Raw genomic sequence first — 23,625 nt, 5'->3', positions numbered from 1 at the left:
ACTAATGCATTAGAGGCTTCAGTGCAGATTGTGTTTATATAAAAGGAATTTAACCTGACAAACAAAGTAAAGCATTAGAGGCTGTTCTCTTCTTGAATTATTATTGTTATTTCCAACCAGGTGGCGTCGCTCTAATGGTTTAGTTGAGGGCAGAGAGAGACACTGCCATCTGCTGCCACTGGCTCGGTGTTGAGTGCTGCAGTAACCGGAACTAACCACACGGTGTCGCTGCAGGACAAGGCATCGTTGTTCAGACTTTTAAAAGCAGCATATTGGACTGGAAGAAGTGGGGAATGAGTCAAAATAACACAACAGAAATCAAATAAAGTGTGTTATCTACCTCTCACTGTGTAGTGGCTTCAAGATGTACTGAATTATTCATCTAGTTTATGATATTAATGCACTATTAAGGATAAATTTAAGTTATTCTTCCCAAATTCCACACATTTCGTATCGATTCCCGTGTATTTTTTTTTTTATAATTAATTAATGACACATTTAAGTAATTGTTTAATAATGTATTTATTAATTAATTTTGACACTTTAAGAGGGTTTAAAGACATTAAAAACAGCGAATAATCGCGTATTGATGTTCTGTGATGATGGAGACACAGGAGCCAAAACAGTCTGATGATTGACAGCGCTGCCGACCAATCAGGTGCCGCTATGCAGCGTCGCCGTCCAATCAGATCTCAAGGTGCTGTGAAGGGTAGGTTGTGGTTGTATTCCAGTGAGGAAAACCGTTACTCGACCGAGGAAAGAAGCCGACACCGTCCTCGGAAACACGGCTGGACTTTTCTTTCTTTTTTTTCTCCCCCTCTCTGTATTTCTTTCTCCTGCGATCGGTTTGTTCCAGTAAGTTACTCCACAAATCTTCTCGACGGGGGATTGAAATGTTACATTTTCGGTCAACGGTAGCGCTCAAGGAGTTATTTCACACCCAGCTGAAGCGTCCGTTGACAGGTAGAGTCGGAGGAGGGAAAGCGGCACCTGCAGTCGCCGCCTGCCATGGCTGGTCTCCGGTCAGAGGGAGGGCGTTTGCCGGGTGGAGAGCCCCGCCGCAGTCCGCCAGGAGGCACGGCTCGGTGAGGGGCTTCTGCTCCAAGGGCGACGGCCACAATGAAGCCGCTAAGGACTCCTCTGCAGCGGAGAAGTGAGTGGCGTTAGCCCCGGTGTGTCTGTTAGCCGTTAGCTCCGAGCTAGGCCGAACTCCGTAGGAAAACACTGCAGTTTAAAACAACGGGAAGTAGCACATCTTGAATCAAAACTTTATTTATAATTGAAATACTTAAACATTTACAAACAAAACACACGCCGATTTATTGTTAGCTTTGTGATAAAACGTTGTAGTGAGTGGTACATGCCTCACTGTTAAACTAACATGTTTTTATTCAACAAACATCATTTTTCTTATTCCCCACACACTCACCTCCACCATGCAGCCAATATAAAACATAAATGATAATATTATTAAAAATAAATAAGGGAAAAATATGATATTCAAGACAAGAAGACGTCTGTGATCATCACTACAAGTTTTCTGAGGTCTCTGAGAAAACAGTAAAAAGAGCCCATTAATGAATAAATCTACAGGATGTAACCAGGCTGGTGTCCAGCTGGTGTCAGGCCGGTGGTGGAGCGACACACACCGGCTTCATGCTTCGTTAGCAGCCGGGATGTGATGGCTGGAAGCAGTGGAGCAGCTGTGGGAGTTCCATTATCGGACAACCACGCCACTTCAGACCCGATAGAGTTAAAACCCCGTCGCACCGGGACACAACCCGGTGTTTTTTGAGTGGGGGGTGTCGAGGTGGGTCTGTGGCGTGGATGAAGTCAACATTAGCATCTCATCTCGTGCAGCCAGGCGGACATCGTGACCAGCCGGGAGCTGCAGCTTTTCATCCCGCTAATCCACTGAGGCACGAAGCCCCTCCTGAACAAAACCACAACAGCAGCATAACAACAAAATAAAACAGATAATATACAGTACGTGACCTGTGTACGTGAATGCATCACAGTGATGAGCGTCTCAGTAGGTGACAGCTACAGGCAATGTCTAATGAAGGTCAGGCAGCCCTGCATCCAGGGATGCACCTAATATATTCATCACTGATTATATAAACATAAAGAATGACAAGAAGCAGTGACACAGCTTTATGAGCTTACAGGAGCATCACAGTGTCTCTAACAGTCATCATTCTCACTGTTGTAAAGCTGCTTTTCACATATTTAATGGTCAACACCACACCAGCTCCTCCATGTTTTCACTTTGTTGTGATGAAACTTCTTGCGTCATGACGCAGCTGATCTTTAGGAAGCTGCTGCTGTTCACATCCTGAGGCCACGTCTTACGTTTTAAAACCAAACCCACTGCTGCTCTGTTTGTTTTTATGGGATGTAAATCTGGCTGAAATGTGAAACACAAACACTGGAGTGTTGAGTGTTCACACCAGATACCTGACATTCACTAAGAAGAAGTTTGGTGATGAAAGGTAAAAAGCAGCAGAGCAGTCAGTGTTTATCTTTATCTGATGATGAGTGCAGATAAAGCTGCTCCTGCCTCCTGCCTTGTTGCCCCTGCAGGCTCAAGTTGCCCCATCTGTTAGTGTTTCTCAGACACTTTGCTGAAGTTCAGGCGCTGGTTTAGTTTTTTTCGCTGACTGGTTGTTAGTCGTCAACATCTCGTTCCCCCTGGAGACAGATGAGAGTTTCTGTGAAGCTTCAGCTGCTTCTGTGAAACCTGAGACAACATCCTGGTCCTCAGGCCAGCTGTGTGTGACATCATCAGCAGGTTTTTATCCCAGACAATCAACCAATCAGCCGTGTGAGGACTCGGTGGATGAATTCTGGGAGTGTGAATCCTCCGGGGGCCCCCAGCCCGGCTCCAACGGTCCTGAGGCTGTGCCCCGGCTAATGAGGGGTTAAAAATGTTTGTAATGCGGTGGAGCTGATCCCGCCCACGTCGTTTTATTCCACGGCTTTTTAGCAGCAAAGCCTCGGCGCTGGCTCGCTGCCCGGCTCTTGTCAGAGCCCACAGGAGCAGATGAGTCACTCAGCACAGATTGATTTGTGCAGCGCCGCCTCTCCGACGTCTGCCCCCCCTCTCCACCCTCCTCCACCCCCCACCTCCACCCTCTATCATCTGTCAGGACATAATGTAAAAAACAAACAAAAACAGCAGCTCAGACCACTCTATCAGACACATAAACTCCTGGAAAATGTAAAAGAAGTCAATAAAAGACCAGAAGAAAAAAGATGAAGGTTACCCTTTAATATACAGGCTGTTAACTACGTGATAATGTTAAAAAAAGCAAAGAAATAACAATTAATTGCATCGTAATGTCAAGAAATAACGGTCAGTTTCATAGTAATGTCATGTTTTCCATAAAGTCTAAAGATTACACATGCTTTTCATGCATTTAAGCTTCTTCTCCACCAAGTCTTTGACCAACTGACAGATATTTCTACACAATCAATCTTTTTTTTTTAAACATATGTTTATTGACATTTTGATTTAGTATACAGAGTATACATTAACATATAAACACAAACTTGAACAACCCCACCCATCTCATCCATCGAGCTCCACAGAAAGAAAGAAAAAGACAGGAAAGTAAATAACAAATAAATCAAAAGTACATAAGAAGTAAGAATACATAGAGCCGTAAAATGAAACACTCAATGCAGTATCAAGTAATAATAATAATAATAATAAAAAAGAAAAACAAAACAAAAAAAACCAAACAAGACTACACAATAAATCTTGGCGATATTTCTCGACATAACTATGAAATTGACTGTTCATTAACTGACATTATCTCGCCATTAATTGTTATTTCTTGACATTATCCCCTAATTAACAGCCTGTAAATGAAAGGGTGACCCAGATGAATCCCCTCCTCCCATTGGCTCTTTGTGTTATTGTTATTATTTAGTTTTTAGTTGCTCAGCTGTCTCTGTCCTCAGGTCAGTCAGGTCCAGCTGTCCTGTCAGGGCTGCAGGGACAACAGCTGGTCCTGGACGTCCTCGTCCTCGTCCGTCTCCACTGATCTGCTGAGTGGACCAACCAGACAGACTGACAGACAGACTTACAGACTGACAGACAGACTTACAGACAGACAGACAGACAGACTGACAGACAGACAGACAGACAGATAGACAGACAGACAGACAGACAGACAGACAGACAGACAGACTGACAGACTGACAGACTGACAGACTGACAGACAGACAGACAGACAGACAGACAGACAGACTGACAGACAGACAGACAGACAGACAGACTTACAGACTTACAGACTGACAGACTGACAGACAGACAGACAGACAGACAGACAGACAGACAGACTGACAGACTGACAGACTGACAGACAGACAGACTTACAGACTTACAGACTGACAGACTGACAGACAGACAGACAGACAGACAGACAGACAGACAGACAGACAGACAGACAGACAGACAGACAGACAGACTGACAGACTGACAGACAGACAGACAGACAGACAGACAGACAGACTTACAGACTTACAGACTGACAGACAGACAGACTGACAGACAGACAGACGCTCACTTCACAGACTAAAACTAAAAGACTAAAAAAAGACTAAAAATCTGAATGTGAATGGATCCTCAGTGCAGCGTTGGTTTGGGTTTCACCTTCTGGTGTGTTGACTCATCATCAGCTGACCTTTAAACACACACACACACACACACACACACACACACACACACACACTGCTAACCAGAGCAGCTGAGGTGGATTAATGAGGCCGGTCCAGATGTTCCAGTGCTCACCTCTGACCTGCAGGTGATGATGATGATGCTGTGACGTCTAGAAGAGCTTTAATAATAATAATAATCATAATAATAATAAGATGTTTATTCTGTTCATTCACTTCCTGTTTTGACTGTTTGTCTCATGCAGCTGTGCACATGTGTCACTGCCACTAATTCAGTATTGTTCCCTCTGCACACTCTCTCTCTCCCTGTTGTTGGTCTGCTTGCTTTCCATTTGTAAGTATGTTTCTATTTTTATTTTTATTTTAGTTTTAGTTTTAGTTTCCTTTGTCTTGAGTTCTGTTCTGTCTCCGTCCTCCAGTAGAAGTAGAAGGTTTTCTCCAGAAAGCCCACAACCGCTTTTACCTTGAAATGACCTCACTTCCTCCCAGCGGCTGTGCTTGTACCCCCTCTCCTCCTCTACCTCCTCCTCCTTCCTCCTTCCCTCCTCCTCCTCCTCCTCCTCCTCCTCCTCCTTCTCTCCTTCCCTCCTCCTCCTCCTCCTCCTCCTCCTCCTCCTCCTCCTCCTCCTCCTTCCTCCTTCCCTCCCTCCTCTCTCCTTCCTCCTTCCCTCCCTCCTCCTCCTCTCTCCGAGGCGTATTCCAGGCATCAGGCGTCCGTCATCGAGGTCACAGACGGACACGATCAGAAGGACCGGACCACATGCTAATAACTCAGTTAGCATGAGAACTGCAGCTGCTCGCATGTTGTAGAGTCAGGACACATCCCATAATGATCACCACCACCAGTACTAATTGATGGACAGTTCTTTGCAGCCTGTTTGTTTCCTGGTGTTTCAGACAGTTTCATGTTTGATGCTTTTGCTGTTTCAAATCGATTTGATCAAATCTGATTTACCTGCCTCTGATTGGCTGCTGAGAGGAAGCCGCCACCTGCCGTGCAAAGCTTTTTACCCCACAGACTCACGGTCCCATGATGCATTGCAGGACGTGGTGAGCCAGCTGGGGGCTTTGCAGTTTACACTAAATCCAATTTGGAGTTGATATGAATCATAGCGGAGCCTCAGCCGGCCGTCTGCCTGCCTCCTGACACGCTACTAACTTTCCTCCCAGAGTCCAGTCGCTGTGGAAACCGCTCAGAACACCAGCCAGACCATAATACCGCATAGTAACGATCGACGGTGGCGGCTGGCGCTCGTTTCCCAGCGTCCCCCGGGGCGTTGGCAAACCTCCACGTCACAGCAGCTTCCCCCCGTCTGGCCGGTTCCTCCAGCAGCTTTAACTCTTTACAGGACGGTGGCTTCACACCAGCTGCTGCACCGCTTTCATTTCATTATATCTCTAATTATAATTATTATTATTGTCATTTTTATTTCATTTCATGTGGTTTATCTCCGTGTGGACCCCAGTAACTAATGTGCATCCAATTAAACATAAATATGAACCTGCAGCAGTGAGCAGTAGCTGCTGTGAGGCCGCCGTCAGCTCATGTTCTCTAGTGTTTCTGCTTCTCCTTGCAGTCAGAAAGCTTCTCTCCCCCTCCTCCTCCTCCTCCTCCATGTCTGCTCCTCTGCTCCTCTTCACCTCCAGCTCCGACCACTCACTCTGTCTGTTGTTGCTGTTGTTTCCTGCAGGAGAAGGAAGGCGGGCATCCTGCCCAGTCTGGAGGACCTGCTCTTCTACACCATCGCAGAGGGACAGGAGAAAATCCCTGCGCACAAGTTCACCACAGTGAGTTCACACAGTGGCGAGTTTGAGCTGCGATTTAAAGGGATACTTCACCCAAATTCAATAATCCACCAATTTTTCTACTCGCCGTTATGCCAAGGAATGGTTTGGAGAACTTTCAGAGTCATCAAAACTCTTTAGGAGTTCTAGGGGGGGTCCGGCTAGCAACGGGTTTTCATATACAGTAATGGCGGCGGATAGAGTTCACTTTTGAATGGTTTTGTTATGGCATTCACAAAGCAAGGAATTGAAAAGTCTCAGTTCAAGAAAATGTTTAAAAAAGAAAAGATAAGCGTCTACAAAAAAGAAGGAGAAAGAGAAAAAGAAGGAGGTAAAAAAGAAAAGATACTGTAGATAGACGAGTGGTGTCCACTGCTATTTTGTTTGTCTCCTTGTTACTACTATGTTTCATCATCTTTAATATTTTGAAATAGAGTATAATATTGGTGTTGAAGTAAGCCAATGTAACTATAACAACAGAGAGGGGCAGGTGCTATAAGTTTTCTTCATCCTGCTCCTTTTCATTCATGGTGACAATGTTTACATTATGTAAATATGTGCAACCATGTGAAGAATGTAAACCATGAATGGAATAAATCAAAATGAATGAATGGTCCAAAACACACACTATGAAACATCCAGATACCTCCATACTGCTCGTCTGCACTGACCCAAGTGTCCTGAAGCCGACACATGGAAAAGTTGTTCTGAAAAAAATGTATTTGATTGATATATTATAAGAAAACAAAGGCATTCTATGTAAAATCAGATGTTCAGCATCAGGGAGCACCTCTGTATCAGAATACGTACAATCTTTTTTTCATAATCACATTTTGGGACGATTCGATGGCGAGGTTGATGGACAAATCAGATCTCTCTGAACCGAATCGAATTGAATGAAATCGTTGAATAGTCAACTATCTCTCTCTCTCTCTGTCTCTCTCTGTCTCTCTCTCTCTCCAGGCTCTTAAAGCCACGGGGCTTCGTACCGGCGACCCCCGTCTGAAGGAATGTATGGAGATGCTGAAGGTGACCGTGAAGACGACCTCAGATGGAGCGCTGGACCGCCACCTCTTCAAAAAGTACGACTTCCCCTCCTCCTCCTCCTCCTCCTCCTCCTCCTCCTCTGTTATGATCAGCATCAATCTTTCATCACATTCAGAATAATTAATTATTAACGCTGGGCCAGAGTTCATTCATTATTCATCATCTCTCCTCGGCCGCTGTGCGTTTAAACTCTGGAGCACGTCACCACGCTGCGACAGACAGACGGAGGCGACAGCTTGTGTCCGGTCCTGGCTCTGATCCATCACATCCGCTCTCTGGGCTTATTTATAGAGCCGGGCTAATTCCCAACCCCAGTCCCATTGGCAGGTTGATGTTAAACATAACAACAATGAAGATAAAAGCACAAGAGGCAGGACTACGACTATAGAACAATGCATCATGATAACACCTTGACATCTTACACAAACATATATGACATGAACAACATACGTATATTAATTGGCCGAAAATTATTTATAAAGTGCTACAGTGCTAATTAAAGGGCTATGTGCTAAAGTGAAGAGTGCAAGATTAAATTTAATCTGATTGCACGATGCCCCAATAAAGGGAGGATTGATTTAAATTGCACTATGCCCATGGCACCCGATTGCACATGCAGATGTGTCTAATATTGCACTACATTTGTATACATAAATGTGTTATGTACACACTACTGTAAGAAATAAGATAAAGATACATAAGTATATTTATATACAATATACAAAAAAAGAAATAAAAATACAGAGTGGCACCCCATACAATTAACACTTTTAGACAGGATTATGATCACATATCTGATTTTCCAACAGTCATGTCTTGAGAAGCCGCCGTCGTGTTTTGTGCAGCGTTGTGTTGTTTCCTGTTGTAGTCTGTGTGATGGAAAAGATCAGGGCAGGAAAACGAAATGACGTCCCGAGCTGGTCTCTGTCTCCTGTCCCAGATGTGTCCAGAGCAACATCGTCCTGCTCACCCAGGCCTTCAGGAAGAAGTTCGTCATCCCCGACTTCCAGCCGTTCTGCGCCCACATGGACGAGCTCTACGACACCGCCAAGAACATGTCAGGAGGACAGGTGAGTCCGTCTCCGTCTCCGTCTCCGAGGCGTCTCCTCTGGAGTCGGAGCTGAAACGTGTTGACCTTGTTGTGCTGCTGTCGCTGCAGGTGGCCGACTACATTCCTCAGCTGGCCCGCTTCAGCCCAGACCTGTGGGCCGTGGCGCTGTGCACCGTGGACGGACAGAGGTAACGTAATAGCCCTTTAATCATAATAATAACTTTATTTATATAGCACCTTTAAAAACACAAGTGCTTCATGAAACAACATATAAGAGACAAGTCATAAATGCCATAAACCGATACAGCAACAAATGAATGGTGCGTTCAAAACAACTTGTAAGTCAGAATTCCCAACTGTATACGAAAAATATACAGTATGCAGCAGCAAATTCTGTTTATTTTGGAGGCAAATGAAGAGGAGAGGAGACGTTACATACGAGGACCACAATGTCACACGATACAATAATAATAATCACAGCTTATAAAAGTATTTCATATACAGTACTGCAATAATACACAAAAAATATGCATTAAAACCTCAATTAATAACTTAAAATGTTTAAATTCTAACCATTTAGGACGCCATGTTTTTCAGAAAATCGGAGCTCTGAAATGATACCCGAGTTTCCGACCTGTAATTTCCAAGTTCGGCACTGCTCAATTCATATTTGACAACTCTAAGCTTGTTTGTTCCCGACTTCCAAGTTGTTTTGAACGCAGCATAAGACTCAGATAGATAGATAGATACTAGATAGATATACTTTATTGATCTCAAACTGGGAAATTACAGTTTCCCAACATGCAGGATGAAGTTAATTAGATAAAAAAAAAAAAAAAACAGGGGTATGCATGATAAAAAGAGAAAATATGAGATACAATAAGAGAAGAGAAGAGTTAAAACAGAAGAAGTGCAAAGTAAAACTAAGAGCATCTGAATAAAACTGAGATAAAATAGATGATAGAAAGAAGAGAATGACATCACATGGAAGCAAAGACCGGAGACGACCAGCAGAGCCCGTTCCCAGCTGCAGACCGGCTGGTTCTGGTTCTGGTTCTGGTTCTGGTTCTGGTTCTGGTTCTGGTTCTGGTTCTGGTTCTGGTTGTGCTGTTAAATGTGTTGAGGATGTTTCTCCTCTTCTGCCTCAGACACACGGTGGGCGACACCAAGGTTCCCTTCTGCCTGCAGTCGTGTGTGAAGCCTCTGAAGTACGCCATCGCCGTGCACGACCACGGCACCGAGTACGTCCACCGCTTCATCGGCAAAGAGCCCAGCGGCCTGCGCTTCAACAAGCTCTTCCTCAACGAAGACGGTGAGCCACGCCTCAACGTGTGTGTGTGGTGGGTGTTCTAGGGAGATCGTGGGTTCGATTACTTAACCGTCTCGGTCAGTTTTTGTTTTGTTGAAGTCCACCAGCATCCACTCAGACGCTCAGAGAAGCAGCTGAAGTGTCTGAGCCGCGGTCGGCAGGCGCTGAGCTTCAAAATCCACCTTGGCTCATAAGAATCAAACCCACGATCCCTGAAACACACTGATCCACTGGGCCACACGTACATACATTGTTTTTCTCAGCAGGAGAAGTTGGAGTTGTGTCTTTTCCTAGTTTCTGTTTCTCTCTCCTGCAGATAAACCTCACAACCCCATGGTGAACGCCGGCGCCATCGTCTGCACCTCCCTCATCAAGGTACGCTGCACCGATCAGGCCAGTCAGTCAATCAGTTAATCAATCAATCAATCAATCAATCAATCAATCAATCAATCAATCAATCAATCAATCAATCAATCAATCAATCAATCAATCAATCAATCAATCAATCAATCAATCAATATTGCATCTTTTTAAAAAAAAGAAAAGAAAAAAAGAGTGTGAATCTGTGTGAAATGAGACGATGTCGGACGATGACGAGTCTCCGGCAGATTACTGCAACACGAGGAGATTAAGGTTATAGAGTTATAATCACGCTGAGAGGGGATTTGGTTGAAAGCAACAGTTCATACACACACACACACACACACACACACACATACACACACACACACACACGCTGAGTGGATGGAGATGGAGAAACCAGGAGGAACTTGTACCAGAGTAGTTAAAGGTTTTGGGGAGACGTGAGCGCCACCTGCTGCTGGTTCTCACTAGTTAAAGTTAATTAACTGGAGCTTCTTCCCTCAGTGGCCTCAGAGTTTAATCACAGCCTCACACACACACACACACACACACATGCACACACACACACACACACACACACACACACACACACACAGGATAGTTCAACATTTTGTTATAGCAGTAGGTTCGTTACCTTTAGTTATCGGTGCATGTTTTTTTAAAAATACTTTATTTTTTATCTTTTCATAACACAAACATGAGGTTATAACATTCATTAGGTCACATTGAATGATACATTTAAATATTAGTCACTTTCATTCACAATTGTGTTTACAGCAACTCTGCATCAACTAAATATGTGTAACCCATTTAGCCCTCATCTCAAAATCAAAGTTATACAGTTGTTTTGAGACTCATCAAATACACAATCCAACAACTCCACAACGCTCTGGTGGACAAGTTGTGACCTGCACATTCACCACGCTATGAGATAATAACACAACGTTACCACACAGAGTTGTTTTAGAGGGAAATACAGCCGGAACTACATTCCAAACACGGCTGCTGGGCGGAGGGATTTCAAAAGCGCAAGTAGTTCAGAGTATTTGCTTCATGTGTCTCATAGCGTGGTGAATGTGCAGGTCACAACTTGTCCACCAGAGCGTTGTGGAGTTGCTGGATTGTGTATTTGATGAGTTTGATGAGGGAAACCAAGAAATCCCATGAGCCTCCGTAGCGTAGCTCTGAGCAGCTCACGGCTCTGCTCTGCCGTTCTAAAAATAGCTTGCACCGACAATTAAAGGTAACGAACCTACTGCTATGACTATAGGGATTATGAATCTGACTAAATGTTGAACTAGCCCTTTAAAACACTACACATCAGTGTCAATTGATTATCAGTGATCAGTTGTGCATGCACCCACCCCCCTCTCCCCCCCACCTCCTCCTCTCCCACCTTGAATCATGTGTACTGTACCTTTTCCAGGCTCGTTGTGTGGTTTATTGTGTTGTTGCATATTTTCCAGCATTAGGATCTTTGGGGTTTTATGACCACAGCCACAGGTCAATGACGTTCGTTGGTAATTGTCCTTTTTGATCCTTCCTCCTCCTCCTCCTCCTCCTCCTGTTTCTGTTCCTCTTCACCTGCATCCTCCAACACCTGTTTATACGTCTGGGTTATAAACAATGAGACGTTCACTGCTTTGTTTTTAATTTCTACCGTAGATACGAGACTAAAACCGACTGAAGCCTTTTGAATTAAAACATTTATAATAATAGTAATAGTGAGAGAGGACCAGACGTAAACATCTGTAGACATCTGTCGGCCACATCTGGCTCTGACTCCTCTGCATTTTGTTTGACTTTCCTCCTGAGTGATTCTGAGTCATTAACTTGTTTTATTTCACCTCCTCCTGTCGCCTCCCACCTCTAATCTCAACCCATCGGTCTGACTGGTCAGGTGACTGACCGTAGCGTCTCCTAGTTTAATATCCTAGAGCGTGATGATGATGATGATGATGATGATGATGTCATGGCGTTGGCAGCTTGTTGTTGTGTTTTTTTTAACTGATATTTTTTGCTAATCACTGACGCGTTTCGTGTGTTTCAGCAAGGAGCGAGCAACGCAGAGAAGTTCGACTATGTGAGTTAGTTGATCGATCAATTAATTAATAAATCAATAAACCTTCATCCATGTATAGGAGGAATAAAGAAGTGGAGGAAGTGATTGATCCCCGTCTTCTGATCACATGTTGCAGGTCATGAACTTCATGAACAAACTGGCGGGAAACGAGTACGTGGGCTTCAGCAACGCCACGTGAGTACGGCACCCCGTCGCCATGGAGATGAACTGTCACGTCTAAACGACAACAACAAAAACCCTCTCTCTCTCTCTCTCTTCCAGTTTCCAGTCGGAGCGAGAGTCTGGAGACAGAAACTTCGCCATCGGCTACTACCTGAAGGAGAAGAAGGTGAGGTCACTGATGCTAATGAGAGCGATTAAAGGACGATTACACACAAATTCAACCTGGGGCTCTAGTTTCCTAACATTTTTAGTTAGTTAATTAGTTTAGGCATTTTGTGAAAACATGTGCAAAAACAATTTTAAAACTACTGTACGTGTATTTATTTGATTTCTTACTTCGATGATTCCTTACCGGGCGTCTGCTTCTGCTGCTGGCTAACGTGTGTGAAGTTTATGTTCAGTAAAAAATAAGAAATAAGTCACGGCCAAGCAGATTTGCACTACAGACATATAGTAGGCCGACTGTTTTTTACTAAACTGCAGTTGCCTATTTATAATTTTAACCACAGTGAGCTATACATTACTGTATGACACTATTGTGTACAGTATTTGAGTTATGTCTGCACAGGAAATTAAACTTCCACGGTGCCTCTGGAAAAGCATTTGAAACGACTGCACCATGTTTGAAACATTAAAAAAATTTGTCTCATTGAAAAACTCTACAAAAGGCATTTAGATGATGTTCTGTGAAATAATAAAAAATCAGTTATAATAGTCGACCACATTGACTCTGGATTTGTTCTGTTGGAACTAAACTATTAGAAACTGGAGCCTCAGGTTGGATTTGAGTGGAACTGCCCTTTAACCTGATTCTCCTGTTCAGTATTGATCAATCAATGGAATCTGATTATTGATTTTCTCCGACAGTGTTTCCCCGAGGGGACGGACATGACCTCCATCCTGGACTTCTACTTCCAGGTGAGCAGCACGTCGTCATGTGACCACGTCGTCATGTGACTCTGCTGGTTGGCGTGACGACAGAGGCTGAACTCACTGACGGTGTCTAATGTCTGGTTGTTGTTGTCCGGTTGCAGCTCTGCTCCATCGAGGTCACCTGTGAGAGCGCCAGCGTCATGGCGGCCACGCTGGCCAACGGCGGCTTCTGTCCAATCACAGGCGAGCGCGTGCTGAACCCGGAGGCCGTGAGGAACACGCTCAGCCTCATGCACTCCTGCGGCATGTACGACTTCTCCGGACAGTTCGCTTTCCACGTGAGTGAACACCCTCCGACCCCGACCCAAACCGACCCGGCGTGGCTCGCCTCGGCCCGTTGTCATGGTGACTGTGTGTTTCAGGTGGGGCTGCCGGCGAAGTCCGGCGTGGCCGGAGGAATCCTGCTGGTCGTTCCCAACGTGATGGGCATCATGTGCTGGTCGCCGCCACTCGACAAACTGGGAAACAGCGTCAGAGGAATCCAGTTCTGCACCGTAACTAATTAACCCTAAAACTATTGATTAACTAACTGATCGATTAACTAACTGATCGATTAACTTCAACTGTGATTAATGAAAGAATCAAACTGCAGCTGAGAAAACCTTCCTTTTCTTTCTCTTCCTCCTTCTGCTCCTCTTCTTCTTCCTCCTCTTCCTCCTCCTCCTCTTTCTCTTCCCCGTCTTCTTCTTCCTCCCTGTCCTCCTCTTGCTCCTCCTTCTCCCCCTCCTCCTCCTCTTCTTCTTCCTCCTCCTCTTCCTCCTCCCACTCCTCCTCTTCTTCCTCCTTATCTTCCTCCCCCTCCTCCTTTTTCTCTTCTTTCTCTTTCTGCTCCTCTTCTTTTTCCTCTTCCTCTTGCTCCTCCTTCTCCCCCTCCTCTTCTTTCTTATCCTCTTCCTCCCCCTCTTTCTCTTCCTCCTTCTGCTCCTCTTCTTTTTCTTCCTCTTCTTCCTCCTCCTCCTCTTCTTTCTCTTCCTCCTCCTCATCTTCCTCTCCTTTCTCCTCTTTCTCTTCCCCCCTCTTCTTCCTCCTCTCTGTCCTCCTTCTCCCCCTCCTCCTATTCCTCTTCTTCCTCCTCTTCTTCCTTCTCCTCCTCCTCCTCCTATTCCTCCTCTTCTTATCATCTTCCTCCTCCTTCTCCTCTTTCTCTTCCCCGTCTTCTTCTTCCTCCCTGTCCTCCTCCTCTTGCTCCTCCACCTCCTCCTCATCCTCCTCTTCTTCTTCAGGACCTGGTTTCTCTCTGTAACTTCCACAACTACGACAACCTGAGACACTTCGCCAAGAAGCTGGATCCTCGTCGAGAAGGAGGCGACCAGAGGGTGAGGAGGAGAAACACCATCATTCACTCCTACTGCGCAGCGTGTGTGTGTGTGTGTGTGTTGCACAGCTCCCCCTGCTGGTTTCTCTGTAAACTGCTCTGAGCCGTGGTCTCGTCTCTGTGTTTCAGGTGAAGTCTGTGATCAACCTGCTGTTCGCTGCGTACACCGGAGACGTGTCGGCCCTGAGGAGGTGAACACACACACACACACACACACACACACGCATACACACAGTGTTGGTTTCAGACGTGACTGACCCGTGTTGTGGTCCAGGTTCGCTCTGTCGTCCATGGACATGGAGCAGAGGGACTACGACTCCAGGACGGCGCTGCACGTGGCGGCGGCTGAAGGTCAGACACCGAGTTCAACCTCTGATCCGTCTGTGTGTGTGTTCCAGTTCACCGTGCTCATACGAGTGTGTGTGTGTGTGTGTTTCAGGACACACTGAGGTGGTCCGCTTCCTGCTAGAGGCCTGTAAAGTCAACCCGGTTCCCAGGGACAGGTGAGCAGCTTTAGGTTTCTCTTTGTTTGTTCACACTGAAACGATATTGTCTGTTTTATTTTATGCAAATAAAAACGTATCATATTTATTTATTTTAATGAAAAACCTGTGTGTGGCAGCATAGAAAATTGAGGATGTGATGAATCGTAATGCGTCGTATAATTGAATCGAACCAAATTGTAGAAAAAAAATCAATCAATGTCATGTTAATTTATAAATCGATCGGTTTATATTCAGTTTATTTTACAGAGGGAAATTCGGTGCGACGTGCTTGTTTTTTCGTGCAGTTCACGGCAGCGTGGTAGGAGAAGAAGGAAGAATAAAAATATGTTGCATGAGTGGTCTGGATGGTTTTGATATCCAACCTGCACTTCAACACATGTAGCCTGGGTTTTGTTATTATTTCCGTTAGAGGATATAAGCAAGGTGACTTTTTGTGCCAAATCTGTAGAGAAACTGTGTTCAAAGTTTAAAGAAAGCCTTTAAAATAGTCTTTGAATTTAAATAAACTTTCTTTGTGTTTATTCTACATTAATTAGATGGTTTGACATCGATAAATATTCATTATAAGCTTCAGTTTTGTGCTGCCGTCTGGGCCAGGTCACTCTTGGAAAAGAGGTTTTAAATCTAAATGAGATTTTTACCTGGTTAAATAAAGGATATTGATTGATTGATATTGATTCAGTCGTAAGTGGACAAATGCAATTAATTCATTGATAAATTAATCGGATTAATTACAGAAAATTGTGCGATTAATTAGTTGTTTTTTAATAATCGATTGACAGCCCTACTGTAGTACTAACACTGCGTTTTGCAGAATATGCCACAATCCTTGAACGCAGTATGTGATAAACTTTGCTGCATTTGTAATAAGTTGTTACATATTGCACCAAATTATTACATTTTCTATCTCAAAGAAGTGCAACACTCACATTTTGTAACAATTTATTACAAAATGCAGCAAAGTTTATTAAGATTTTATTCATTGTTCCCTAACGCGGCGTCTCCGTGTCCTCAGGTGGGGCAACACGCCCATGGACGAGGCCGTGCACTTCGGCCACCACGACGTGGTCACCATCCTGCGTGACTACCACACCCAGTACAGCCCTCAGGAGAGCAGCGGCGGCGACGACAAGCAGAGCGCCGAGAAGAACCTGGACGGGCTGCTCTGACCGGGAGGAGGACGCCATCGCCGTCGCTCTGGAAACCAACCAACCAATCACTTTGCACTCCGGGAAAGAAAAAAAAAAAAAAGAAACAAGGAAAAACATTTTGAGTCTCAGTAGACGAGGCGTTCACTGTCCCTCCGGTGCAACGGCTCTTCCTCCTCCTCCTCCATCATCATCATCCCAATCATGTCGGTCGATGTTGTTGGTTTTGTATTTTATTCATGTCCGTCAGCTCTGCAGCCCTGATGCATGCTGGGTAAACTCAGCCGGAGCTGGAGAGCTGATGCTTTTAACTCTCCTGTCGTCCTTCTGGGTCAAATTGACCCAATCTGTTCCCTTCTTTTCCCCTTCCTTCTTTCCACAATCCTTTTTCCCTCCCTTCCTTCTTTCCCTTCGTCCTTACTTCTTCCTTCCTTTTTGACCCAATCTGTTCCCTCCCTCCTTCTATCTTTCCTTCCTTTTCCCCTTCCTCTTTCCTCCCATCTTTCCCTTCGTCCTTCCTTCCTTCCTTCTTTCTTTTCTTCCTTCCTTCCCTTCGTCCTTCCTTCCTTATTTCTTTTCTTCCTTCCTTCCCTTCGTCCTTCCTTCCTTATTTCTTTTCTTCCTTCCTTCCTTCCTTCCTTCCTTGACCCAGGAGGACAACAGGTTAAAGAGCCTCCCTCACCTTCATCATCATCATCGTCGTCGTCATCACAACGTGGTGGAACGTGCGTGTGTGTGTGTGTGTGTGAATATTCCTGAGGTGAGTTAGTGTAAATACAAAAACACTGATGTAGATGTCACTCCACATTTAGACAAACTGGCTTTTTTTTTCTTCTACTCTTCTGTCTTATCGACTATTTATTTAATTTTTGTTTTATTTTTTGTAACATGTAAGTCAAGTTAAACAGTTTCTACATATCGGAGACGACACTGCCAGCACTGACTCAACAACAACTTCCTGTTTTTATTCTGAACCTGAACGTTTCCTCTTGTGTTTACAGAGACGGGATAAACCCAACAACTCATAATTATGATTAATAAGCAATCAATCTATTCCACAGGATCTACTCACTCTATGTCTATTTTTTTTATTTTAATGTCACAGTCTTAAGTTTGTTGAGTTCAGTGTCGAGGCTTTTAGCTGGGACGTATCACGATCGAGTCTGTAAAAAAGAAAAAAAAAACTTTATACAGTTTGTTGAGGTTTTTTTAACGCTGCGGTGTGAGAGGTTCGCAGGTCGAGGTCGAGGTCGGGGTCGCTCACGTCGATTCAAAACTGTTCATTTGGAATCAAGAGAAGCACAAACGGATGAAATCAGCAATATGGTTCTGATCCCGACCTGCAGCTCGACTGAGTTTTCCTGAATGTAACGTGTTTCAGTGGCGTTGTCGTCATCGTCATTATTGTTGTTGTTGTATATTTATGCCCAGATATTTATTCACAGATTAAAACATTTAATAAAAGTTAGAGGGAAAAAAACAGTTGGGTGTTTGATTTCTTTCTTATATTAAATCAGCTGTAAACCACTAAAAACAACTATTAATCATCCCATTTGTTTCTCATCTCTTGGTTACATTGTCAGGCTTCCATATCCATTAAAAGTTGGCTTTGTACTTTTGATTTTAGTTTTAATTCTACTTGTTGTCTAATTGTTTTTATCATTATAACCGCACAAACAACACAAATGTCATAATTTAACTAAAGCATTTTAGAAGTTTGTGTTGTTTTATTCTGTTTAGAGGTTCCTGACAAAGTCAAAAAGCCTTGATGTGATGGTGCTTTTATGTATTAAAAACCTAAAAACAGGTCGGTTAAAAAACACAAAAAAACTAACAACATTTGAGTTCAGATCCGTTAAACTTTATAATTATCACATTTCACATGTTCTCACTTCCACAGGTTGGCTTCAGGAGTTTAAAAAGTATGTACAGGAGTAAAGTGACAGGTCAAGTGCTAACAAAGAAAAGCTGACAAACTCTTTTCAATATCATCATCATCATCATCATCAAGATCTCAGCCCAGGGCTCAGGTCTATGCACAGTTCAGTTCACCCGGACCCAGTTCAGTTCTGGTCCAGGGCCGAGTTCATCTGAGGAGACGGGAGGAAGAGGAAGAGGATGAAGACGACAGGTCAGAGGCTCAGACTGAGACACAAAGCAGCTGCAGCAGCGACGGAGGCAGTAGCGATGTCACGATTGAGACTTTATTATTACGCTTTAATTAATTTCACCACTCTATGAATGTGTAAAATCAAATATAGTCAAAATATAATGGTGTGACTAATTATTTACACATAATATTTTAGTATCTCTTACTATAGGACCAATTATTAATCCCCCAAGGGAAATGTTTGAAACAATTAAAGTCATTATTGTCATCTGTCAAATGTTTACAGGGATAGTTCAACATTTTGTCAAATTGGCCCATTGCCATAATCCCTACAGTCATAGCAGTAGGTTCGTTACCTTTAATTGTCGGTGCAAGCTGTTTTTAGAACGGCGGAGCAGAGCTGCGTGCTGCTCAGTTACCAGACAGAGTTGTTTTAGAGGGAAATTCATGCAAAACCGCTGATGCACGTTGCCTTCAGGGACAGTTTTTCATCAAACAGTCTCTGTGTGAATTTCCCTCTAAAACAACTCTGTGTGGTAACGTTGTGTTATTATCTCATAGCGTGGTGAATGTGCAGGTCACAACTTGTCCACCAGAGCGTTGTGGAGTTGTTGGATTGTGTATTTGATGAGTTTGATGAGGGAAACCAAGAAATCCCATAATGAGCCTCCGTAGTGTAGCTCTGAGCAGCTCACGGCTCTGCTCCGCCGTTCTAAAAATAACTTGCACCGACAATTAAAGGTAACGAACCTACTGCTATGACTATAGGGGTAATGGCAATGGGCCAATCTGCCAAAATGTTGAACTATCCCTTTAAGTTTATCTTAATAGTTTTGTTCCAGTTCGCTACTTTTGGGCTCATCTGCCTCTATGAATCTGTCATCTGTCATCTTTTTTTAATTAATTGTGGCGTTTAATTGTGAAAACATGTAATCGTGACATCCCTACGAGGCAACAAACGACACGTTAAAGCTTTTGATTGTACCTCAGCGTCAAAGTCTCCAAATCCAATCAGATCGCTCGAAGCCTGAAGGCGGAGCAAGAAGACAGGAAACAGACACACAAACCCACAGACAACACACACACAGACACACACACAGGGACAGACAGGAGGATAGTTAGAGCCATTTTTGTGTTCCTGTGAAGTGAAGTGGTGGATCTGGACGGACAAACTGCAGCCGTCACGTCGCTGCGTTTAAGTTAAAACCTTCAGCTTCAGTTCGAGTGACACCGGTCGTCATCGGCGGAGTGAGACGACGACCGCCGGCTGCAGCAGCAAGGTACAGGAGCAGCTTCTACTTCTTCTGGGCATTGACTAAAGGATGTGATAGAGGGTCCATCTACTTCCTGCCTCTCTTTAAAAAATAGTTCAATGAACTCACACGACTCACAGACGCCACAAAATGTAAGAAAAGATCAATACAAATAAGGCCAAAGGAAACTCAGGAGCTTTATGCAGAACAACAGAGTCAAAGAGGTTAAATGTAAACTGACAAAAATATAAATATATGCAGCTCTGGAAAAAAATAAGAGACCACTCCCAAAATGGTCAGTGTCTCTGGTTTTACTATTTATAGGTATGTGTTTGTAAAATTCAATAAAAAAATGTTGTTTTATTCTATCAACTACTGACGACATTTCTCCCAAAATTGAAAGAAAAAATATTGTCATTTAGAGCTTTTATTGGCTGAAAATGACTAAACTAGTCAAAATAACAAAAAAATATCAAGTCTTTTCAGACCTTGAATAATAATAATGCAAAGAAAACATGTTCATATTTATTCCTAAACAAGAAAAGAATGACTGTCATACATGAAGAGATGCTTTGAAGAAACATTTGCGAAAGTGGTCTCTTAATTTTTCCAGAGCTGTATATATGCACAGTGGTGGAAAAAAGTTTTGGGCTGTTTTCCCTGCACATGCAGACAAAGATCAGGATGTGGTCATTTCCCGATAATTAAAGGTAATGACTATAGGGATTACGGCAAAAAAAAATGTTGAACTATCCCTTTAATGATCTGGCTAAAAGCTACACGTTTTTTGATTACGTTTCTTTGAAAAAAAAAGAAACAAAAATAGAAAAGAAGAAAGAAAGAAAAGCATGTGATCAAATAAAGACCGAAGCGAACCAAACACAGAGGACATGGAGACAGAAATGCATGATGGGATAGCAGCCGTGTGTGTGTGTGTGTGTGTGTGTGTGTGTGTGTGTGTGTGTTTGTGTGTGTGTCGTCTCACCACAGCGTCGATGTCTCTGGTCCCGACAAAATGCTCCAGCACCTTGTAGTCGTCCGGAGACATGGGCATCATGTTGTCCTGCAGCCGGGACGGGTGTCTGCAGCAGAGACACGACAGGAAGTGATGTCATAGCGCCCGTGACGAATCAAACCGTGTGTGTCTGTGTGTGTGCGTCTGCTGCTGCTGCTTCTTACACTTCAGAGACGGAGATGAGCTCCGTCTTCATGTAGCCGCTCTTCTCTCCGCTGTTCTCCACGTCCATCGGCTCCACGGCTGGAAAGCGTCAGAGGGAAAGCGTCGTTAGCGTCGGCCTGAACACGTGGGAATCGAACAGGCGCCGTGTGTGTGTGTTTGTGTGTGTGTGTCTTACTCTCTGTGGGTTTGGGGTAGTACTTCCCAAAGGCCTTGTCCTTGGTGATGTTGGGGTAGAGGAAGCGCAGCGGGTTTTCCGGGATGTTCTCCGCCGCCATCACCTTGTAGGTGCGGATGATGTCGGGCAGCGAGACGGCGCCCAGCTCCTTCTTGGTGTACGGCTCCACCGAGTGGAACAGCGGCTTGTCTGGTTCGATTCCCACAAAGTAGACGGTTGTTCAAAAGGTCCATGATCCAAAATCCGATCAGATTATCTTTCAACAACTGATCGGATTCTGGAAAATCGATCGGATCAAATCTTGAGAATGAGTTGTTCCAAAACTAAAAACGGATTCTGAGATCAAACAAACATTTATAATGTCGTATATAAACTTTTATTGATTTTAAACCATTATCGTGATGAAATAATAAAGTTAATTTTTGATTATTCCACAAATTAAGAACTTTTCCCCAACTACTGGAAATTTTAATGACTGATATTTGCTTTTATTTATATATATATATATATTTATCTAAACAGCCAGACTTTATCTGGTCTGGTTGTTTAAAAGACATTGAAGAAAACAAAAAATAGCAAAGAAAACAACACAAACATCCCATTTTCAGACCGATCCAATCCAACTGAGCTCTGAACAACTGGGATAGATTAAGGAAAGATGGATTTAATGATCCTGGATGGAAAAACAAGGGATGAAAATCCGGATTAAACCTTTTGAACAACTGGGTCCTGGTTGTTCAAAGCTCAGTTGGATTGGATCAGTCTGATCCAGATACAAACTTTTCAAGATTATTAAATTATTTTATTATTTTACTAGGGCTGTCAGGCGATTAAAAAAATTAATCTAATTAATTTACATTATTAAAATGGATAATTAGAGTTTAAAATGTGACTGTGTATCAGACTGAAGGCTGAAACTATTGTTTTCTGTGCTGTTTGTTTGTTTCTTCAATGTCTTTTAAATAAAAAAATAAATTAAGAGTTTCAAATTCAAACATCAAATTTAATTGAAGTATCCAAAAGTATTGAAAAGTTCTTCAATTGTTGAAAAATCAAAAGTTAACTTGATTTACTTCAGGTGCAACATATAAATCAATACATCTTTATATACTACATTATAAATGTTGTTTATTTGACCCATTTGAATTAAAGGTGTACAGAAATGGCCGTTTGTCCTGTTTGTCGCGCCAAGTTGTCACGAGCTGCAACACGAGTTTACCCGAGTAAGGAAAACAAATTTGATTGGTCGTTATCGAGCGGGCGGGATATTCAAAGCTGGGGGGCGAGCCCGAGCTCCGTGTGTGTGTGTTGTCTCAGACGTTTGAATGACGGATTACGGATCCAATATCAGTGGCTGGTGAATCGTGTACAGGCTGACGTATAATCCGTGCGCCTGCATTATCCAATACGAAAAAAAAAATACACACTTTGGCCTACATCGTCTGAAAGATGAGTTATCACATTAATTTTATGATCCAGAGTGGAATCAAAAATCACATTTTGTTCCTGAATCCACATCCTCCGTCTGGTGCGTTGCCGCGGTAACCCCTTACCGTGGACGTCGTGCTCGATCCAGGTGAAAGTGATGGCGCCCTCCTTGCTGCTCTCGCTGAAGCGCAGCAGGAACGTTCCCGGACACTTGTCGCTGAGCAGAGCCTTCTCCCGCTCCTTACTGATGAAGCCCATGATGGAGCTGCAACACAGGCAGGCGCCACCATTATTACCCACAATGCCTTGCTCCGGGGAGGGGGAAGGGGTGTGGCGTGGTGTGGCGATGTGGCTCGTACTCACCCGTCGTTCCACAGGAAGAGCAGGTGTCTCTTGATGAGGTCTAGGATTCCCTCGATCCACAGCCAGAAGGGGAAGGCCTTCTCGTTGGCGCTCTGCTGCTGGACATAAGCCAAGGGGAAACACACAGAGTTAAAGGACAATTCCATGCAAATTCTCCTCATTTTTGCCTATATAACATTGATTATGCACTTTATCTCCTTCTTTTTCAAAGATTTTTTGTTAGCCTTAGAAATCTGTATTGTTTGTAATTATTGAAAGGGGTGGAACTCTTCTCTCAGACAGAACTACTGCAGGACAGGAGACAGTAAAAAGAAAATCTAAACATTCATTCTGTTAGAGCTGAAATATTAGAAACTAGAGCCCAGGTTGAATTTGCGTGGAATTGTCCTTTAAACTGTGTCATTTATTTTCCTCTCTGCGCCGGACCGGACTCACCTTGCAGAACTTGGTCCAGGGGATCTGTCCCTCCGGGTTCCTCTGGGCTTTGGCTCCTGCAAACACACACACACACACACACACAATTAACTTTTGATTATTTCAGAAAAAAATAACTTTTCCCGACTACTTCTGGATAATTAAACGAAAATTGAAATTTGTATTTTAAATTTTTTAAATTCAAATTTGAAACATATGGAAAAAATATTCACAATGTGTTTGACTGATGTACGGCAAATTAATTTGTTTTTTTATTCATTTGTTGTAGGTCAGATCAGGTCTAATCAAACTCATCA

General features: G+C 43.5%; 2 protein-coding genes across 12 annotated transcripts in view; one reads left to right on the top strand and one right to left on the bottom strand.

Moving 5' to 3' along the window:
- Positions 1 to 742: 742 nt before the first annotated feature.
- Positions 743 to 16,467, top strand: glsa (glutaminase a). The gene is made up of 18 exons (XM_085795086.1): positions 743 to 1,153; positions 6,375 to 6,471; positions 7,432 to 7,550; positions 8,456 to 8,585; positions 8,675 to 8,754; positions 9,715 to 9,878; positions 10,192 to 10,250; positions 12,289 to 12,321; positions 12,437 to 12,495; positions 12,583 to 12,649; positions 13,351 to 13,401; positions 13,518 to 13,694; positions 13,779 to 13,910; positions 14,640 to 14,732; positions 14,861 to 14,922; positions 15,006 to 15,082; positions 15,171 to 15,234; positions 16,253 to 16,467. Exons 1-18 carry the CDS (start codon positions 894 to 896, stop codon positions 16,404 to 16,406), a joined length of 1,878 nt encoding a protein of 625 aa, XP_085651212.1. The 5' UTR covers positions 743 to 893; the 3' UTR covers positions 16,407 to 16,467.
- A 1,741-nt stretch (positions 16,468 to 18,208) lies between these two features.
- Positions 18,209 to 23,625, bottom strand: part of stat1a (signal transducer and activator of transcription 1a) — a 15,624-nt gene continuing 10,207 nt past the window's right edge. For 3 of the 11 annotated variants that reach the window (XM_085794988.1, XM_085795024.1, XM_085794997.1), the window contains exons 18-25: positions 23,330 to 23,385; positions 22,895 to 22,992; positions 22,657 to 22,796; positions 21,104 to 21,292; positions 20,928 to 21,006; positions 20,734 to 20,830; positions 19,481 to 19,522; positions 18,209 to 18,475 (exon numbers count right to left, since the gene is read on the bottom strand). In XM_085794988.1, the coding sequence (XP_085651114.1) occupies positions 18,449 to 18,475; positions 19,481 to 19,522; positions 20,734 to 20,830; positions 20,928 to 21,006; positions 21,104 to 21,292; positions 22,657 to 22,796; positions 22,895 to 22,992; positions 23,330 to 23,385 (728 nt within the window). In that variant the 3' untranslated portion in view covers positions 18,209 to 18,448. The remainder of the gene's footprint in view (positions 18,476 to 19,480; positions 19,523 to 20,733; positions 20,831 to 20,927; positions 21,007 to 21,103; positions 21,293 to 22,656; positions 22,797 to 22,894; positions 22,993 to 23,329; positions 23,386 to 23,625) is intronic. The other 8 variants (XM_085795007.1, XM_085795033.1, XM_085795017.1 and 5 more) reach the window with 3 other exon arrangements.

Source organism: Trachurus japonicus, chromosome 2 (genome assembly GCF_045865225.1).
Source record: "Trachurus japonicus isolate A0001 chromosome 2, Traja_1.0".
NCBI lineage: Eukaryota > Metazoa > Chordata > Actinopteri > Carangiformes > Carangidae > Trachurus > Trachurus japonicus.
This window is presented reverse-complemented; position numbering and strand designations above follow the sequence as displayed.